The 20,003-nt window shown below is 48.8% G+C and overlaps 1 protein-coding gene across 3 annotated transcripts; it reads left to right on the forward strand.

Moving 5' to 3' along the window:
- The first annotated feature begins 6,118 nt into the window (after positions 1-6,118).
- Positions 6,119-19,561, forward strand: SH2B1 (SH2B adaptor protein 1). 3 transcript variants are annotated; one of them, XM_081886186.1, is made up of 11 exons: positions 6,132-6,391; positions 7,269-7,396; positions 8,937-9,865; positions 10,001-10,102; positions 11,409-11,500; positions 12,434-12,540; positions 14,250-14,438; positions 14,585-14,811; positions 15,397-15,568; positions 15,830-15,938; positions 18,341-18,495. In XM_081886186.1, the coding sequence occupies exons 3-11, from the start codon at positions 9,014-9,016 to the stop codon at positions 18,357-18,359; spliced, it is 1,869 nt and encodes a 622-aa protein (XP_081742312.1). In that variant the 5' UTR covers positions 6,132-6,391; positions 7,269-7,396; positions 8,937-9,013; the 3' UTR covers positions 18,360-18,495. The 3 variants fall into 3 exon arrangements, with proteins under 3 accessions (XP_081742310.1, XP_081742311.1, XP_081742312.1); XM_081886184.1 differs by lacking the exon at positions 15,830-15,938 and having other exon boundaries at positions 6,119-6,391; positions 18,341-19,561; XM_081886185.1 differs by lacking the exons at positions 7,269-7,396; positions 15,830-15,938 and having other exon boundaries at positions 6,120-6,391; positions 18,341-19,561.
- The last annotated feature ends 442 nt before the right edge of the window (positions 19,562-20,003 follow it).

Consider the following 20,003-nt stretch of genomic DNA (forward strand, 5'->3'; position numbering starts at 1 on the left):
AGGCGGGGAGGCGTCCGGTAATGGTTTAGGGCTCACTGCACATGCGTAAGAGGAAACAAAGACTTGTGCCTGCCTTGCTTCCAAAAGTTCGTTATGCGCATGTGCCGAAGGAAGAGAAGCCGTTGCGCATGTTCGCTGCTTACGTACAAGAGCAAAAGGCTCTTCCGCCGCGCGCCCGACGAAGCGCATGGGCAATGGGCGGGGCCTCCTGCTGAGACAGAAAGTCCCGGATTCGTTGACGGGTGACCCCAAATGACCCCCGATCCCTCAATGTCACGTGGGTTCCAGTATGGCCTTGGCCTCCGTGACCTCCCAGGCATCGTCACCCCCAAGCTGTCAAACGTGGCTGAGAGATGCTTCTGCAGAAAGCTTATTCTTTTCTCCTTTTCTCGTTATGATTTTAAGCGATTTTTCAATAAACACAGAAACAGGAGAATACAACAACAATAGAGAAAATAAATAACAACAACAATAATAAATATTTTTACCCTGCCTTTTTTCCTGACGGGCTCAATGCGGCTTACAGATATAGTGACATATGATTAAATATGCACTCCATGGGGCTATAGGATATGGTTCAAAATCAGAAGTGGACAGCCTTTTTTTTCCTGGTAGGGGACACATTCCCTCATGGGAAATATGTCTGGAAGAAAGTGTTGTAAACAAAAATTGCCCTTTTCCCTTATGGGGTATCCAAGGGTCCATATAGAGTCCTTACATAGGTTCCCTATTGGTAGGAGAGAATAACAGAGGCCAACCGGAGAATATTGAGAAGCAAAGCAGCTAGTAAGCTTGATCTTTATTGATCCGTTGCAACAGGGTGCTCCCCTTACCAGCAGGAGAGAAGGAACCCAGAAAAAATGGCGCACAAGGCCTTATAAAGACTTTTGAAATTGCCACCCTGTAAATCAAGACCACCCCCAGAAACATCATACATACATCACAGAAGCAGTGTAACCCCAGAAACATCATACCTACATCACAGAAAAGGCAGTCTTAAAACAGAAATTTGAATGTTGTTTTTCTCCTGTCCTTTATCTCCTGTCTGGCAGGTTACTTGATTGGATTGCCTGGGTAGCCTGGCCAGTCTTTTGTAATGATAAATACTTAGTTCCTGGGCCAGGTCACAGGCTCACACCCTACTCATATCTTAAATGTGCCCTTAAGACAGGATTTGTGAGGAAAGAGACAATGGGGAGGTTTCCCACTTTGACCTTGCAGAGAAAACATTTGCTCAATTTAGGAATCAAAATGGTTCCAGGTCGGTCTTCCTGTGCTGATCTATGTACGTGCTTGGTTAGTACACTTATGAATGTTGTTGTTTAGTCGTTTAGTCATGTCCGACTCTTCGTGACCCCATGAACCAGAGCACGCCAGGCACTTCTGTCTTCCACTGCCTCCCACAGTTTGGTCAAACTCATGCTGGTAGCTTCAAAGACACCATCCAACCATCTCGTCCTCTGTCGTCCCCTTCTCCTTGTGCCCTCCATCTTTCCCAACATCAGGGTCCATAAGCGTTCCCATGCTTCCATTTCTATGTTATGACCAATATCTATTGCCCAATGTATCATTCATTTGACTTGTTTGTCCTTTGTCTCCCATTCCAATAACATCTTATACATTTTAGACATCACTTTAACATTACAGTTTAACAGGTCTCTCTTTAATTGTGATAGTTGTTCCCCAAACCCCCGCTTCATATCCTTTTTAAATACATTCAAATTATATTGTAACCATATTGTTAATATCTCTGATAAATCCTTAAACACTTAATTTAAATTCTCTACCCTCCTCACTTAGCAAATTTCTATAAGTTGCCCATCTTTCCATCATATTTTCCTTTTTCACCGCTATGGTTTCCAAAGGTGAAAGCCGAAGTGATGCTTTAGTCTCCAATAAGTTTTTATATTTATCCTACATTCTATACAATTTTTTCCTAATTATATGGTTTGTGAAACCTTTATGTACTTTTGCCTTTTCATACCACAAAAAAGCGTGTATAAGGCTACTGGCAGCAGTGCCCAAAGAATCCTTCAACACGCCAGTTCTCAGCCCCTGCATGAATGGGCAAGATTTGGGATGGGAGAGAAATTTGGTTTGGTTTGCATTTTAATATGAACGTGCCCAATTTCCAAAACAAATCGAAATGTGGCTATCTTTGAAATTCACTCTTCTCCAAATTTTAAAATGAAATGTATTAAGGGAAAGTGTGCATGTCGATGCACATATATGTAAAATAAAAATAAAAATGCACCATATTAGAAAACGATGATTACAAAAACCTGCATATTTGCCAAAATTGTGTACAAAAGTGTATAGTAGAAGAAATGCACACAAATACTACCAACATTTCATGAGGACTTTCTACCCCCCCCAAAAAAGCAAGCATGAATTATAGCAAACAAAACTTAGTGAATAAATTTTTTATTTCTTTTTCAAACACATAATAAAAACAAACAGAGCACAAAACAAAAACATACAAACATTTAAACATGTATAATTTCATAATCTTATTTTCATGCACCTTCTTTCCCCTGACTTCCCCATACCTCCCATTCACTGCATCCTTGTTTTGCATTTCTTTAGCAACTCCTCCAGTCAATTAACTATTTAAATCCCTTTCGTTAAATTTTCTTTAACTTATTAGTTACAGCTGTAATTCTCTATTTCTTACTCCTTGACATCTTAACACTCCTCAACTTTACAACAATTTTTAAGATATATTTTAAATTTCTTCCAATCCTCTTCCACTGTCTCTTTCCCCTGGTCACGGATTCTGCCAGTCATCTCTGCCAGTCCCATGAAGTCAATCACCTTTGTCTGCCATTCTTCCAGAGTAGGTAGTTCTTGCGTCTTCCAATACTTTGCCAAAAGAATTCTTGCTGCTGTGGTGGCGTACATAAAAAGGGTCCTGTCCTTCTTTGGCACCAATTGGCCAACCATGCCCAGGAGAAAAGCCTCAGGTTTCTTAGGAAAGGTCCACTTAAGGACTTTCTTAATTTCATTATAGATCATTTCCCAAATGAAGTTCAGTTCAAACTGAACTTAGTGACTAGAAAAATGAAGAAAAAAAAAGTCGAAACCGACAGATACATCTCTAGTTGTTATTCAGTAACAGTCAGTGGGCTATAAACTAGTCACCCCAGGCTATAGCCTGGTTCAGAATAAATGCATGAGTGAAGTCCAACTCATGAAGAGGTTGTGGAAGGAAGGTCCTAGAAGGGTGTGTAAGGTGCTACTTACATCATAGGCACCAAGTCCCTGGGTGCCCTGGCTCCTACAACATTTAAAGTAAGGGGGCTGGGCACCCACAAAGTGCGGTTTGGCCGCACATGCACACCACAGAGCGTGTGCGTGCTACGTCATCATGCCCTCTGCCATGTGCACATTATGTCACCATGCCCCGCTATGTGCGTAGCTATAGGCAGTAACACACATTTATGCAGAGGACCTGTAACAAAATTATCCCACTTTTTCCTCACCACAAGCAGGATTGCTCCTGTTCTGAGTTCCTGTCACCTAGCTGTGCTCAACTCCAGCATATGCATTTATTTATAAATAACATTTTTATACCGCTCAATATAATAACATCTCGTTAAGTGGTTTAAATAAAACCACCACCACATTTTTTTCAAAAATGAGATACAAACACAACTGTACATAGCAGATAAAATCGAGCTATGTACAAAAAATTAAAAATTAACCAGAGTCAGAGTCCAGGAAAGCTTGGGTAAACATACCAGTTTTTAAGAGATGTTTAAAAGCCATTACTGTCTCTGTCTCCCAGTTCACAAGAGGGGAGGGTATTCCAGAAGGTGGGTGCTGCCACCGAGAAGGCCTGCTTCTGTGTTGTCACCAAGTGACAATTCACTGCTGAGAGAGAGACCAGCAGGGTCTCCTCAGAAGAGCTTAAAATATCAGTTTAGTCTGTACCACAGGAGGCTGCCTGCTGTACTATAAGCCAGAGGGGGAAGCCACAGACCCAGGAATGATTTGATCATCATGACTCTCTGCAGTCCACATCCTTTACCAAGTCACACCCCTCACTGGCCTTGCTTCACACCACCATCCATGCGTGTGCTTGGCTGGCATGGAATGTGTCCTTGAACTCTGGCCATGCTTCTTTCTTGCCTGTATGGAAGAGGGGGTGGTGTGAGAGCGTGCACAAAGTAGCCTAACAAACAAAGGTAACAGTATTGTTTGTTGCTCTGCCTACTTTGCCTCTGGGCTCACCAAACACCACCGTAAGGTCCAGACCTGGTTCTTAAAATATTGTAAGCTATTAGAGCATAAGTAGGGAAGCTTTTTGGCCCGGTGGGTCAGATATTTTATTCCCCTGCCCCCTCAAAGCAGGCCAACTTTGACAAATGGGTGGGAGTCAATCACCTGATATCATACAGATGTCAGGTGATTGACAGGTGAGTAGCCACACCCGCCTGCCAAGGTTGGCCCATTATGAAGGTGGGAAGATACAGCACAAAGTAGGATTTAATTCCTTGCATATCAGTTGCACATTTGCAGCAACAAATTATCATTTTTCTCCTATAAATTAGTTATATAATCGATAGCAAGACTAAAATGTTGGTGTGGGCAATATCACATTGTTTCACACAGGCTTTCATGATTCATCGCATGCTTCAATTTCTAGTCTTCACAAATCCCTTGAACTGATGTCGCTTGACCTCATGTTGTTTAGAAACCAGTATCCATTTTCTGCTATATTCTAGATTTGTGTGTGTGCATTTTGTGCTGTTTTTTATGCTGTTGCTGCTTGTCTTTATAACCATGAGACAGATGTGCTGTTTGTTCTATATAACAGGCTCGGTAGTTGTGTGAGTTAATACTCCTGGGTTTTCCCTTTGCAGAACTGCTCCAGTCCAGTATGGTTAATAGGATGTGGGCTCCAGTAGTTCCCCCCTGCTCTCCTAAACTTCTATTTTTGAACCATCAGTGATCTCATACGGTGCATTTCCACATCCCAGGTTCTTTGTGACTGACTGACACTGGCATTTTCTGGTTGTGCCTGCTTGTGAGCATCGTATACAATCCTAGCTGATGTGCAGCGACTTTGGCTTAAGCCATGCCCCTAATCTCAACATGTGATTTGGACAAGTTTGTAGGCAAGTCTAGCATCTCCCCTCCTTTGATAGTTCAATAGGGATTGTATTACAAAATAGATTTTTCTCTGAAATCCCTGGGAATACCAAAAGTCGCTAAGAATTGACACTACCCTAATTGCCTTTAGAGGCATTCTTCCTACCCACAGGTGGAAGGGGAAGTACAGCATCAGGGCTCATGCCTCTCAGTCAAACTGTATCTATATCTTAAGTTCAGGAGCTTTTGCACTCTATCCTAGCATTCATCCACACCTGGGTATCTTCCTCAGAGAAGCTCCCAGTTTAGCTCCAGGACTATTTGGGATGCCCTCTTGTCTTGCTTTAGAGGTTATGGTAGCTGGATTCAGATATTTAGAAGTGGATCATAAGGATTTTGTTGGCGATTGGAACCTGCATGGATATATAAGCGCCAGCACTCAACCTCATTCATGCTTCCAGCAAACTCATAGAGTGCCAGCAAGGTTCCAAAGACCTGATGAAGGACACTTGCAGCAAAGGGATTTCAGGCTGGTTTCCTTGACTTTTTCAACGCCTGGGCAGATAAACTTACACTGAAATATAATCCATTTGAATGCAGCTACCGTACCTTTGTCCAGCACAAATTAATCGCTTCAGTGGATTCGAGAGAGAAGTGGGAAATCACAATCCCTGAATAAAAAGGCCGATGATTATGGCGAAGCTACAAATGTGCGGCTGCTTATGGATTTTTTAAAAGCGAAAGAACTCTGCACTTGCTCAGAGGCCGTGCACTAACGCTGCAATTCTGTGCACACCTACATGGGAAGGAGCCCCCACCGAGCGCGGGGGGACTTACTTCCACGTAAATGCGCATTGAGTTCCGGAGGATGATGTTGCTGCGCCGTTGCCCCAGCAACGGGACAGAGACATATTACGCCGAAAAAGCGCCCCCCCCTTTCCCCCCTACAACGGTCCGGGAGCCCCTGGTAGCTCTACGTCACTGGTTGCCGTGGTAACAACTTGAACACCTGCACCAACGAGGAGATGGCCAGCTACGTCAACTGACGCTCCGCGCATCTTACGCGGCCCCTCCAGCGCCAAGCATACGTTCCTCTCTATGGTAACTTGAAGCTTAGAACAACAACAACCCTCGCCCCCTTCTTCCTCTCAGCGGATGACGAAGACGGATATTAAAGGAAGAAAATAAAGTCACCTGACCGAAAGGGAACCCGGAGGCGGAAGTGACGTGCGGTGGACTGGGAGAAAGACGGGGACAGACAAACCCTTCCTCCTGGAAGGGATCCGAGGCCGAGATGGTAAGTGACAGGCGCGCGGAGCCAAGCGGAGCCCCCCCCCCAGCGCCCCCCATCCACGAAGAGCCTCGCCCCCCATCCGCAGCCCCGCCTCCGCCCTCTGAGGAAGGACCGCTCGCTCCCGCGCACCCGCTTCCCAGGGAGGGGGCTGCCAGGTCCAGACCCTGACGGGGCTCCGTGCCTTCATTAGGCTGCGCGCCCTGGCCCGCTCGTTGGGGAGCCGGGGCCCGCCGGACTGGCCGGGGCCTGCCTCCGAGGGCGAAGCGGGCATCGGATCGCCCTGCATGACTCCCCACAACCCTCGGCAGTCTTGCCAGGTTGTGCCTCTTCCCTTCGGGGAAGAGTGAAGCTGCCTCGCGCAGAGCAGCCAGCTTTGCGGGATGCTGAAAAAGCACGAAAGAGCTCTGAGAGGTAGGCTGGTCGGCTTAGAGAGGCATGAGGAGGTGCCCCCCACCTTCCCTTCCCTAATTCGGTGCACGTGTGTATGGGAGGGAAATGTGCTCTTTGCACTCAGCTCTGGGTGGCCAGCTCCGTGCCTTCAGTAAGTAGTAGCGTCCACTCTTCTTCTCGCCACCAATCCCTTAGTTAGGGAATGGTCCGTTAGTGGTAGAGTAGGCAGTTGTCATTCCGAAGGTCTCCCGTCCAATTCCCTGCAGCTCTAAAAGTTCCCCAGGCTGCCAAGACTAAAAGTTCTGTCCCTCAGAGAAGTATTTGCTGTGCTGGACTGTTTCTTTCCATCCTTTTCCCGAGTCCCCATGTGACATCCTGCTCCTGAGAAACGGCCATTTCCAATTCTGAGGTTTAAGAGGTTTTCCACAGAGGACTTCCCTGAAGCTTGCACCCTGTTTTTCACGTGATGCTATCCTTTCTCCATTTTCAGTGCCTTGCATTCATGGAATTTCACATTCAGAGGAATCAGCATATTGGAATAGGCAAACTGAATAGCATTTACCCTCAGTTTAAATATCAGATGCAGCTGCAGGGAAGAGCAATTGGAAAAAATAACAGGTACTGGAAATGGTACTAAAGTCACTTGAACTTTTCCAACATGGTAAGAAGTGGAGCTTTGGGATGGTTTCTTCCCAGTTGAGGGCTGGGAAGATTACGCTTCACTGTCCTCTGTAAGGTGGGACGTTGCTATTTGTAGCAAAGCAATTTGCTTCTCAGCAGGGACGGGTTTAACTTTTGAGAGTTAGTCCTACTATAGACAGGGCTCAACTCATGAAATCTTACAGTAGATAGGTGCAGGTGTATGACTTTGACCATGAGCTTACTGAAACTTGCAGATACGTGTATGTGATATTATCCTATTGGAATGCAGGTGAGACCTCTTGTTACACCCTTAGGTCTCTGAAAGTGCACTCTCAGGTTGAAAGCACCTTCCATGTAGAAAGGTTGAAGGTTTTTCATGCTGAGGTGTTTTCAATCAAGCAGTTTCCCCCACAAGCATTCTGTAGTAGTTCAGCAAGAGGTATTTACCGTGTAAGCACAGTTGGTCTGATTTTCAGTAGAAGGTATCCTTCAGTCACTTATTCCAGAGGTGATCCAATTTCAGTCTTGCATGATCCATCAATTCTTTAAAAAAAAAAAAAAAGAATCCCCATGGTCCACAAATGCATGTAAAATTCCAACGTTAGAGTGAATATTCACAATGTTTTTGCAGTGATCCTGAGTAGGCACTCTTGAACTTTTCAGGCATAAGTAGTGCCCTGCAAATTTAGACCAAGTTCCGTCCAGCATTCTTTCTAAGCATTCCAGTAATCAGTAGATGTAACTTATCCTCCAGAAGTTTGCCAGTAGCCCGTAAGTGGGCTGCAGTCTACTTTATGCCCACCCATGCATTCTTCACTGTCAGAACTGAGCTGTAGCGGAATTTGGCCAAAATCATGTTGTTGATTCTTGCTAGTCATGAGATTCACCAAACTGTCACAACCTTATTATTCATTCCTGTATTGAATAATTGTTGAATGCCACTTTAGGGATAGAGATCTAATTCTGTCTATGAATTAGAGATTCGCCCTGAGATCTAATTCTGTCCCTGAAAAAAGGTGATCTGCTCTCTGTCTTCAGAGGGGTTAGATGCTTAATTCAGAGCTTAACATTGAATCTTCAGGAAAGCATTGGTTTGTAATTTACCTAAAGACAAGAACCAAGCACTCAGCTCCAGATTTGGCACCTCCAATAGTTTCCATTGTTTTCTAATTATATTTGCTGGACTGCATCTTGGCTGCCTCTGTAATGCCACGAATCCCCCTTCTTTAATTCCAAAGCAGTCTTGTGCATTTAGAGTTAGGGTTGCCTTCTTTGTGAGAGTCTTCTGTTATGTGACTTGAGATGTTACCTATAAAGTTGCATCTTACCGCTTGGGTAAGTTACTCAGGTCTTTAACAGTGTTATTGAGCTCTTACTCATTCCTCCTTGTGAGTGGCTGTATTCTCCCCCAAAGCCCCCTTTTTTTCTTCCCTGCATCCGGAACAACAGTAGTAACCCCGCGAGGTTGTTTGTTCCTCGTATTTCCATAACGGTCTCTCCGTTTCTCCTTCTGCAGGTCACAATGCCACTAGTTCCAACAGCGGCCCAGTCCTGGCGCTGGGTTTGTTGTTACCCGGCCCCACCCGGGCAGTCATGAACGGGAGCGCAGTGCCCCTGTCGCCAACCGGGGGAGGGATGGTGGGGGAACCCGCCTCTCTTCCCTCTCCGGGTTGGCGGGAATTCTGCGAGGCGCACGCTCGCGCTGCCGCGGTGGACTTTGCCCGCCGCTTTCGGGCCTTCCTGGGTGAGAACCCCCAGTTTGCCACGCCAGGAGCTGAAGCTGCCTTCTCTCGCCGCTTTGCCGAGCACTTCCTGGAACACTTTGAGGCGGAGGTGAGCCGGGCCTATGCCAGCGACTCGCCGCCCCGGTGCGACATCGCCCCCTTCACCGGCTGCTCCTCCGCGCGTGACCTCTCTGAGACGTGCAGCGACTCCTCCGTGGCCTCCCCTGTGGAGCCTCCCCTGGGGCCGCCCTCTGGCCTCTCCAGCAGCCAGTCCCGTAGCTCCGAAGACGTTTCCACCGCAACAGCCGTGACGGCCACCAAACCAAAGCTGAAGAAGCGCTTCTCCCTGCGCAACGTGAGCCGCAGTGTACGGGGAAGCGTCCGGGGCATCCTGCAGTGGAAGACCTCGACCGAGTCGCCCCCTGGCAACGCGGACGGGGCGACCACCGGCGCCAACAGCAATTCCAACTCTTCAGGGGGTGGCGACTCCGAGCGCTGGACTCACCGCTTCGAACGCCTGCGGCTCAACAAAGCCTCCCCAGCCACCCTCCGCGTAGAACTGGCCAGCGTGCGGCGCGAGGGCCTGCTGAACTACATTGTGGCCGACGACGGGGCAGGCGGGGGCAGCCGGACGCGCTGGCAGAAATGCCGCCTTCTCCTGCGCAAAGCGGGGAAGGGGGAGGGGGAGGGTTACCTGTTGGAGTTCTACATCCCACCAAAGGTGAGCCATGGGTCGCTGCATCAGGGCGGGGGGAAGAAATCCCGGGCGGGGAGAGCCAAAGGATTACCCCACGCCAAGATTCCCAGCGCTGAGGGGCATCGGCGTAACTGTGGCTCTCCCTAACTTAACCCCTAGGCATCCAAGCCGCGGGTCAGCATCGCCTGCTCTTGCGTAGTGGACGTGCGGACAACAACCCCCTTGGAAATGCCAGACAAAGAGAACACCTTTGTGCTCAAGGTGAGGAGAAGAAAAAGGTTGCATAGGGGCAGAAAGTTAGTGGCTTCGTTTTGTGAGCCTGTTTTTTTAAAAAAAGTTATTCAAGTAAGTACCAAAAAACAACAACCCTAAACCTTAAATGTATTCCGTGATAATTGGAGCCATAACGCTTACGTGCCTTTGAGTTAATTTGCATATTTGCTTATAATAATAATAACACTTTTCAGTGAGAGGATGTGTCCCCATTCTCTGCCTGGGCTACCTTCCCAGAGGAAGTCCCTCCCACCAGCAGCTAATACAGCAGCAAGGGTGGGGAACCTCAGGCCCAAGGTCCAGGTGCAGCCCTCTGTCTGGTCCCTGGGACTCTCCCCTGCAGGCTGGAAGGTAGCCTCCTGACTAAAGCAAGGAGCTGTATCCGTTGCCCACCCAGTTTTTGTCTGTCTGGTGTCTCTAATCTCTGACATGCAGTCCCCAAAGCTGCCCATGTGGTAGTGCAGCCCCTGGGCTTGAATAGTTCCCCCACTTCTGCAAGGCAGACTGGCTGCAGTGTGCATTCTGCCGTTGCCTACTTTCCTCCTTGCTTCTCACTTCTGGTGGGATCTGCAGCTGCTTGGTCCCTCTCTAGCAGGACCTCACTAGCTTTGGCAGGAGCTGCTGCTCCTGAGCAGACTCATGGCAATTCCCCAACCTTCTTTTTCTCTTGGTTTGATCTCATATGCTTTGTCATATGCTTGGTTTGCTTTCATATGCCTGGAGGCCGACCATGACATCTGTGTGCTTTGAGAGCGAGAAGGGTATGTGGGTGCTTTGTGATTTCTTTTTCTTTTTTCTTTTTGCATGGTAAAAAAAGGGGGGGGGTTCAGTCAGTATGGTGTAGAGGGGCAGCTAAGGCAGCTGATAAAGAACATGGGACAAAGGTCTCCTTAAACACCTTGCCAGCCGTTGCTGCCTGAACTGACTTGTTTCTATTGAGGGCCAAAACATGCAGAGGGGAGGCTTCATTCTCTTATTACTGTCCGTGTAGACAATGCTGAGTTACATATACCAAGTGTCTGATTCAGTATAAGAATGCTTTCTATCTTCTCAGCTCTTGCAGAAGGTTTTTAACTTGAGCATCATTTGGCTTCAGCAGCTCTTGTCATTCTTGCACAAAAGGGTTGGAAGCAGTTTACTGAATTTCTCATGGTGACATGTTTCCTTTTTTCCCTTGGCTTTTTGGAGGCACCGGAGGGGAGGGGGCATGTTCTAGGAATAATGAGCCCCTCCACCCCCCCCCCCCCAAAGCATAATGTGTCTATGGCTGTTCCCTTCCCACTCTACTTCACAGCTGTCAAGCTCCTTGGAGTACATCCTTGAGACGGTTGACTCGCTGCAGATGCGCTCCTGGTTGGCTGACATTCAGGAATGCATGGGTCTCGGGTAAGTTGCGCCAGGCTGTGGGAGAGGGCCAGAGCTCAGTGGCAGAGCACTTGCTGGGCCTGCGAAAGGTAGCATCCTTAGCAGTTAAAGGGATCCCAGGTAGCAAGGCTAAGAAAAGCCTTGCTTGCTTCCTTTCCCTGAAAATCTGGAAGAACTGCTGCTTCTCAAAGAAGGCAATCCTGGGCTATGTGGACCTGTGGTCTGAGATAGATTGACAGATAGGACAGCTTCATACTTTACACGAGAGCCTTTAGGCAGACGAGAATGGGAAAGGTCAGCTAGGCATGCCTTGCAATCTTTGCCCACACTAAAAGCATAAACCAGGGATTGGGGAACTTTTGGTCCATCAGATGTTGTTGAACTGCATCTCCCATATTGGCCACAGCCAGCAAGGCCCAATGGTCAGGGCTGGTGGGAGCTGTTGGCATCCATCTGTCTCAAGAGACAATGGAGTGTGCCTCCGGTTTGGTGTTAGTGGCACCAAAGAGACCTCTCTGGGGGGGTGGGACGAGCCTAGGCAGTGTGTAAGGCAGTCCTGAACTGCCCTGAGACAAGACCCCCAATCTTAGCCTGATCTGATGTGGCCCAAAGGAAAACAGAGCAATATGTTTGGCCCCAGCTTGACTGCAGGAGCTGCTGGGAGTAGGCGTACAAGGCACCACCCAGCTGCCTTAGGGACTCCACTCCAGATTTGTGTAGGGTTTACCACTTAGCTGTAGTCTAGCAACATCTGGAGGACAATGCACAGGTTCCCCCCTCCCTGAAGCAAGCAGCCAGACCAAAGCTCTAGCATGTCCAGTGTTTCTGTTTCCAGTAGGAGCCCAGCATGAGTGTGATAACCTTCCCTGCTTGCCCCCCTGTATCTGATACTGGGGAGTATATTGGCCTCGGACACAGATGTTTGGTTTTGGCTAATGGCACTTGTCTCCACAGAGAGAGCACTGACAGCCTGGAACAGCCGTGTATGAACCACTCGGAGAGCATGCCCAGCCGTGAGCTTCCCCTGGTGCCGAGTGAGAGCAGCGATCAGCTCAGCCAAGGTCTGTGGCATTCTCTCCCTCCCCCAGCAGAGCCCCAGCTTCACTCCCTTGGCAAAATGATCTGCTGCCACGTTGGGGAAGGGCTGTAGCTCAGTTAGCCGAGCACATGCTTTGTATGCAAAAGGTCCCAGGTAGGGCTGGCAAGGCCCCTCCATCCAGCGCTGCCAGGGAAATGGTTCTTCCTAAACCTAAGCAGATGTAGTAGTACAGTGGTACCTCTGGTTGCAAACGGGATCCGTTCCAGAGGCCTGTTCGCAACACGAGCAGAATTCAACCTGCACGAGTGCGGGTCGTGATTCGCCGCTTCTGCACATGCGCGTGGTGTCATTTTGCATGTCTGCGCATGCGCGAGCGGCGAAACCCGGAAGTAACCCTTTCCAGTACTTCCGGGTCACCGCGGGACGCAACCTGAAAACGCGCAACCTGAAGCAAACGTAACATGAGGTATGACTGTAGTCAAGCAGCATTCTGCCTTACCCTTCTGGTAAAATGCAAAGCCATCTATTGCAGCAAGATGATAAAATTCTGTCTTTGCATTAATGTTTGATCCCGGGATGGGGAGCCTGTGGCCCTGTGGGGGTCATTTCACCACAACTCCCATCATCCCTGACTATTCGCCATATTGGGTGTTGGAGCCTAACCATCAAGAGCACTGCAGGTTTTTGTTTTTTATTAGATTTATTGGATTTATGTGCTGCCCTTCATCACAAGATCTCAGGGCGGTTAACAAGACAAAATTCCCCATGTGTGGTCTAGTCTTAGAGGAGAAAGCTGTAGTGCCACCTTTCTATGCTTTCCAACCTGAGGTATTTTCTTCAGAGGGGCCGAGTTCGAAACAGGAATGCACACTAACGCCGTATGCTATTGCAAGCTCCTTGAGAGAAGGAATGGGGTGAAGATGTAATAAATGAAATGAATAACTTTATTATAGAATAATAAAAACTTTATAGAACAAAGATTTCTACATACTAATCAGAACTGGCTTTGTCTCTTAAATAATGACACTCTGCAGTATACAATGACATATCATCACTGTTTTATTAATTTTTGTTAGTCTTTCGTTTTTAGTTGCTTTAGGAAATCTTGTATACAGTTACATGGCATTTAAAATGTATTTCACTTTTCTGTGGAGCTTAAATGTATTTTATTTTGTTCTTTTTTTTTAATATGGTCTGTGATCTGTAACTGTTTGATTCTGTTCCTAGAGATAGAGGTTTGGGAGAGTGCCCAACCATATTCTCTCTCAATCTAGTCACCTATTGGTTGCTTAATTATATGTTAAAACAACATACACAGCATCAGCCATAAAGCTGTTGCTCTACTGTTGGAAGGAAAGGCCAGTTTTAATACTTCAGATTTTTAAAAATCAAAATTTTGAGAGGCAGGAACTATGCTTTCTACGCTGTATATATAGTGGACAAAATGTAGCCTTGACAAGGAATCGCACAATATTTTTTCGGTGTTGAGACACAGAAAATAAGCAGGAAGAAGAAAATAGAGAGAAAGAAGAAAAAGAAAAGAGAGAGAAAGATGGAAAAGAAATAATAAATAAAAATAAAAAGGGCTTCCAATTTTCCATTTGCTGCTTACATAAGAAAAGGCTATTTAAGACATTCAGTCCATGATAACCTCGGGAATTGCACAATGTTTTTTGAAGCTGCCTTAGTGTGCTGCTTGTGACCTGGCCTGTTTGTCCATCCCCTCCCCAGGTGCCTATGGCGGACTGATGGATCGCCCCTCCGCCTCCATGTCCCCCAGCTCCGTCTCCATTGCTGCCTCCCACTTTGACTCAATGGAGCTGCTGCCTCCCGAGCTGCCACCTCGAGTGCCGATTGACGAAGGGCCGTTCCCCATGGGGCTCCTCCACACGACCTTCCCTGAAACCCCGGACACCACAGGTAATGCCTTGGAGTGGAGTTCTCTCTCTCCATTCTGAGAGAATGGGGGTGGGTCTGACGGGCTCAAGAGTGAAATCTGTGAGAGAGACTTCAGAATTCTCTGAACAGGCTTTGGCAGATGGCTCTCACCTCTCTCCCTGCTCCAGGTTCCTTTCTTTTCCAAGGGGAGCCCGACCCAGGCGGGGGAAGCCTTGGCGACACAGAGCACCCTCTTTCCGAGTACCCCTGGTTCCACGGCACCCTGTCCCGCCTCAAAGCGGCCCAGCTGGTGTTGGCGGGGGGAGCCAGCAGCCACGGCGTTTTCTTAGTGCGGCAGAGCGAGACGCGGCGCGGGGAATACGTCCTGACCTTTAACTTTCAGGGGAAGGCGAAGGTGAGCGCACGTGCGCGGGTATCTGGGCAAGCCAGCGTGGTGCAGTGGGTCAGTGTTTGGGACTAGGACCCTGCTGACGAGGGTACTAGCCCCCACTTAGCCGTGCAGCTCATTGAGTGACCTTCGGCCAGACCTCCTCAGCCTTGTTTTTAGGCTGTAATTCGGCAGAGGAGAGCCACATACAACGCCTTGAGTTCCTTGGGAGGGAAAGGTGGGGTGTGAATGCAATTACCGTAGATTCCGGCGTATTAGGCGACTGGCCGTATTAGACGACCCACCAAATTGGCAGCTGCAATTTGGGGGTTCGTCTTATAAGCCCAGTCTCCTAATACGCTGGGCAGCTCCGTGCCTTGAGAAAGCCGGCCCCGGGGGGGGGGGGGAGGAACGGGCTCTGCTCCGTGCCACCCATACCCGGAGTATAAGATGACCCCTGACTTTTTAACCTCTTTTCCGGGGTGAAAAAGCCGTCTTATACGCCGGAATCTACAGTAAGAAAAAGAAAGATGGTGCCAGTTGAGAGACAGGGTGGGAGAGGATCAGGCCCTTGACGGGACCTCTCTCCAGGCCTCCTTATCTCGCCACCAGCACCTGCGCCTCTCCCTTAACGAAGACGGGCAATGCCGGGTTCAGCACCTCTGGTTCCAGACCATCTTTGACATGCTGGAGCACTTCCGGGTCCACCCCATCCCCCTTGAGTCGGGCGGCTCCAGCGACGTGACGCTCGTCAGCTACGTGGTTGCTTCGCAGAGGCTGCACGGTGAGCGTAGCCAGAGCCCCGGGGAGCCCTGGGCTAGGAAGACCATTGACACCGTTGCCAATCCATACCATGCTCCATCTCCCACCCATCTCCTCCCATTGTGGCTCCAGACACATTTCCCCCTCCCCCAGATTCCCCGCCCCGAGTCTTCTGCTCCACACCGCGCAGGGGCGATGACACCCCACCCCCTTCATGTCCACCGCTCTCCCTCTCTTACCCCACCCCCAATCCCTATTTCTGATGTGGGCATCTCTGTCACAGGCCGGGACCGGGCTGGGAGCCGAGCGCCGGTGTCTGGGTTCAGTGGGGACCCCGACTCGCCCCCCAACCTCATCTCCATCCTTGCTGCCGCCTCTGCGGGTGACTGCGTGTAAGTGTGCCATAGCTACCACGGGAGGAAGGCAGAGAGTTGCGAGCGTGTGTGTGTGTCACAGCCCCCACGCCATAGCCCATCGCTATCCACGGGTCATGCAGATGTGCGATGCCCATAACCATCCACTGTGTCTGTGACACCAGGTAGGGGGGAGATTTCAGAGGGAAGAGGCTCCTCCTGGCATCTCCAGGTAGAGCCGGGGGGGGGGGCGGGGAGATTTCTGCCTGAAGCCCTGCTGCTAGTTTTTGTAGCAACGCTGAGGGAGATGGACCAATCGCCTGCCTTGTAAAAATCAGCTTCTTACATTCCCTCTCTGTAGATGGGCTTTAGCCGTGGTGACCATGTGGAGCTTCAAATGTTACAGGATGTGCTGCCAACCTCGTCTTTCCGGCAGCTTGTCCTGTAACATACAGAGCTTCTCTGTGATCCCTTACAAGCCCTAGTTTGCAACTAAGCTTATGGTATCCCCTGTGCAATCTTGATTGTGTTGGATACAGCAGTGCTTTGCCAAATAGCCCAATTTGTTATTTAACATAACGACAGCAAACAGTTAATAATAAGGCCCTGGTAGGACATAGTATTGCTTTCTGTTCTGCTGCTCATCCCCCCCCGCAACTTTCTCAGCAACCAGATGTGGCTGCTAGGATTCTGAATTCAATGTCCTCCATGTCATGTGCCATTAGGAAAATTTAGGGCTAAGGAAATGCAGCCTTAATTCTGTCTGGCGCAGTTAAAAAGAGCCTACAGAATTGAGAAGGTGTCTGCCTACATAGCATGAGAATTTTATTTTATTTTTTTAAAAAGGTCGCTATGCTGGCAATTCAGCCAAATCCATTGTTAGTTTTTGTGGAGGAGAAAGAGGAAGCCATCACACACTTTTCTCTCTCTCTCTTTTTGAAATTCCTAATGAAGCCAAATCAGTTTCAGCTAAGCGATATTATATAACACTGGCAGCTCAGCAGAATGCTCTAGCGAAGCCAGCTGTCAGGCCTCTAGTTCTGTGTCACGACCAGGTAAAGCCTGAAGTAGGTCTAAGGCAGGGATGGGGAGCCAGCTTGGCTCCAGATGTGGCGGGACTGCAGCTCTCATTGTTCCTGAGCAATTGGTCAAGTTGATGGGAGCTGGAATCCAAGTACATCTGGGTGGCCACAAGTTCCCCATGCCTGGGCTAAGGGAAAGAAGGAGAAAAAGGCTTAGACACATGGGATATTCAGAATTCAACACACACACACATACACACAGGTCTCATTGCAAAGCTTCTGCAAATACTGTCTCTGAGTAATGCCAGAATGAATTTCTGCTCACAAGCAGGCTTTGGCATTGGTTGCAGAAACAGGGATCTTGGAAGGCATGATTCTCAATTTTTTAAAGAAAGTTTTATGGCATTCTGGGTGTGAAGATGAGAATGAATGTGTGGGCCGTGCTTGGTGAAAATAGCACAGAGGAGCTGGTAGGAGTCATTGGCCAGGATGTAGAACAGCTTTTGCCAACCTTGGTAGTCTCCAAGTGTTTGGCACCACAGCCCAGGACTTGCAAGCAGGTGCCTCAGGGGCCGAATGCAACCCCTTGGCTGAGGTGGGCAGATAGATGCCTATTCTAATCAATTAACATTCACAAGTATTGCCTGAGATTTCTTGAATGGATCAAAACCTTAGCTACCGTTATTACGAATACTAAGGAATAGACATAACCACAATAAACATTTTGCACTGAGTATTTTGTAGAAGTAGAATAAGTTACAGAAAATAAACAAATGAATGCCACTGTGTAATTTTGGACAACTTTTGGCAGCCCTGTGAATTGGCTTTCTAGGTGCAGGGCAGTGTTTGGATATTACTGTTTTTTAATGCAAAGAGTATGCACAGCACCAAGTCATGCCAGCCTGCCTCATCCCCACACAGCTGCCCAGCAGTTGTCCCTGTGTGATTTCATCAGGCCACTACTACTGTGCATGTAACAGAAGGCAATTTCCCTAAGTCGCAGTTTCCCCGCAATGTGGCATCCTCCAGATGGGGTTGGATTCCCAGCTCCCAGCCAGCATGTCGAGTAGACAGCGGTAATGAGATCTGCACCAGGTTAGCAAGGGCTGCTCTAAGCCACATCCAATGCAGCGGTGCCATCTAAGTTCTGGTGTGTGTTGCCACCCTTTCCCAAGCATCGCCCAGAAGATTGTGCACAAAGTGCTCTAGCTGCTGGATGTAGACAACACAGGAGTTGCTCGGCTTTTAGAAAAACCTTGTTGGGGTGGGAGCCCCTTGCTCTGGACTGGACATTGGGGGGGGGGGCGGGCAGAGGTCTCAGATAAATCTCTGTGTCCGCCATCCCACATTTTGTCTTAACCCCGGGCCCTCTTGTTTCTCTTTGTCTGTCTGTCTGTCTCTTTTCTCTTCTCTCCGCAGAACCGAACACCTCTCGTAACCTGCCGCCGCCTCCGCTGCCCCCAGCTCGGCCGCCTCTCGCTCCCCCTGACCGTGGATTGCCAGAGTCTGAGGGGCAGGCGGAGGAGGAGGGCCGGATGGTGGAGCCAGAGGTGGACGAGGCAGCAACAAGAGGAGGAGGATCCCTTCCCCTCCCGGAGGAATCGGAAGGACGAGCCCGGGCTGTGAACAACCAGTACTCGTTTGTCTGAGCCCCGTGAATATGAGCCAGAGAAAGACGCGAGCCCTTCTGGTGTCCATCGCCAGGGGCAGACCTGGCCTTGGCCCACGGGTGCGAGATGGGCTTGAATACCCAAAAGACTTCTATGCTTCCCTGCGTAACCTTTGGGGAGGGTGAGGACTGGCCTTGCCCCCACAGTCCCATTCTCCCCCACCCCACCGCTCCATTCCCTTGGGTATGGAGCAAACCCCACTTCCGCTTGCCCCAAAAACATAGGTACGAGACCCTCCTCCTGGTTTCGTGATCCCAGCTTGCGACAGATTGGTACGCACTACTTCTAGCCCCGCCTTGGGTACTAAGGAAACGGGCCTGCTCTTCCTCCTCTTCCCTTCCTCTTCCTCCTCCTCCCGCCCCTGTGCCCAAATCTCTGCAGTTGGGCAGGAGTAATAGCTCACTGTAAACACTACATGGAGCAGTGGGTGGGAGCGGGGTGGTCTGCCCTTCTGACTCCAGACACAGTCTTTTGCACCCCTGCCCTTCTTTGCTGAATGTATGGAGTCTCCGAATGTAACGTCTTCCCCCTCCCCATCTCCTCTTTTGGGGCGATGGGGAGGGGGAGGCCAGCTCCCTCTTCCCTGGTTGGAAATATATTTATATTCTTTCGTCTCTCTCCTTCTTCTTCCCCCTCGCCCCACCCACCCCGGCTTGGGGACTGGCCACGCATTATAAAGCCTACACTACGCCAGGTAAAATTTTAAAATGTTATGAATATACACCTTTCACAGGTACTGTCCCCTCCTCTTGTTCCTGCTGCACCCCTCCCCACCCCTCCTTAAGATTTATTTTTCTACTGTGGACTAGGTGGACTGCTCAGGCCCTCTCTGTCTCTTCAATTCTCTCTTTTCTTAAAATTTGCGCTGAGGTACCGTTTGTTCATCTGTGTCTTTTGTGTCTTTTTTTTTTGATTAAATTTTTTTTTTGGGGGGGAGAGTTTGTATGAAAATAAAGGAAATGTCATTTTACCTTTTAGAAGAAAAAAATGATTTGAAACAAACACACAATAATCCTCCCCATACACTACACACTGGACCTTAAAAAGGAAAAAGTGGGGCAGGAGGAGAATCTCTTTCCTTCTGGATGATCCCTGTAGAACTTTCTTAATAGGAACCAAGAGGAAATGTTGCCACTTCCCTGTCCCTATCCAGCACATGTGACCCATCTAGTGATGCTTAGCAACGTTCATATAGTGCTTGGGTGCGCTCAGAGCGCTTCGCAGACATTGCGCACGTGTGGCAGCATGAAGCGGTAGAACAGGCATAGGCCCTCCAGATGTTTTGGGACTACAACTCCCATCATCCCTAGCTAACAGGACCAGTGGTCAGGGATGATGGGAACTGTAGTCTCAAAACATCTGGAGAGCCTAGTTTGCCTATGCCTGTGGTAGAACCACTTCAGGCTGCAAAT

This window comes from Podarcis melisellensis (assembly GCF_964234715.1).
Source record: "Podarcis melisellensis genome assembly, chromosome: 13".
Classification (NCBI taxonomy): domain Eukaryota; kingdom Metazoa; phylum Chordata; class Lepidosauria; order Squamata; family Lacertidae; genus Podarcis; species Podarcis melisellensis.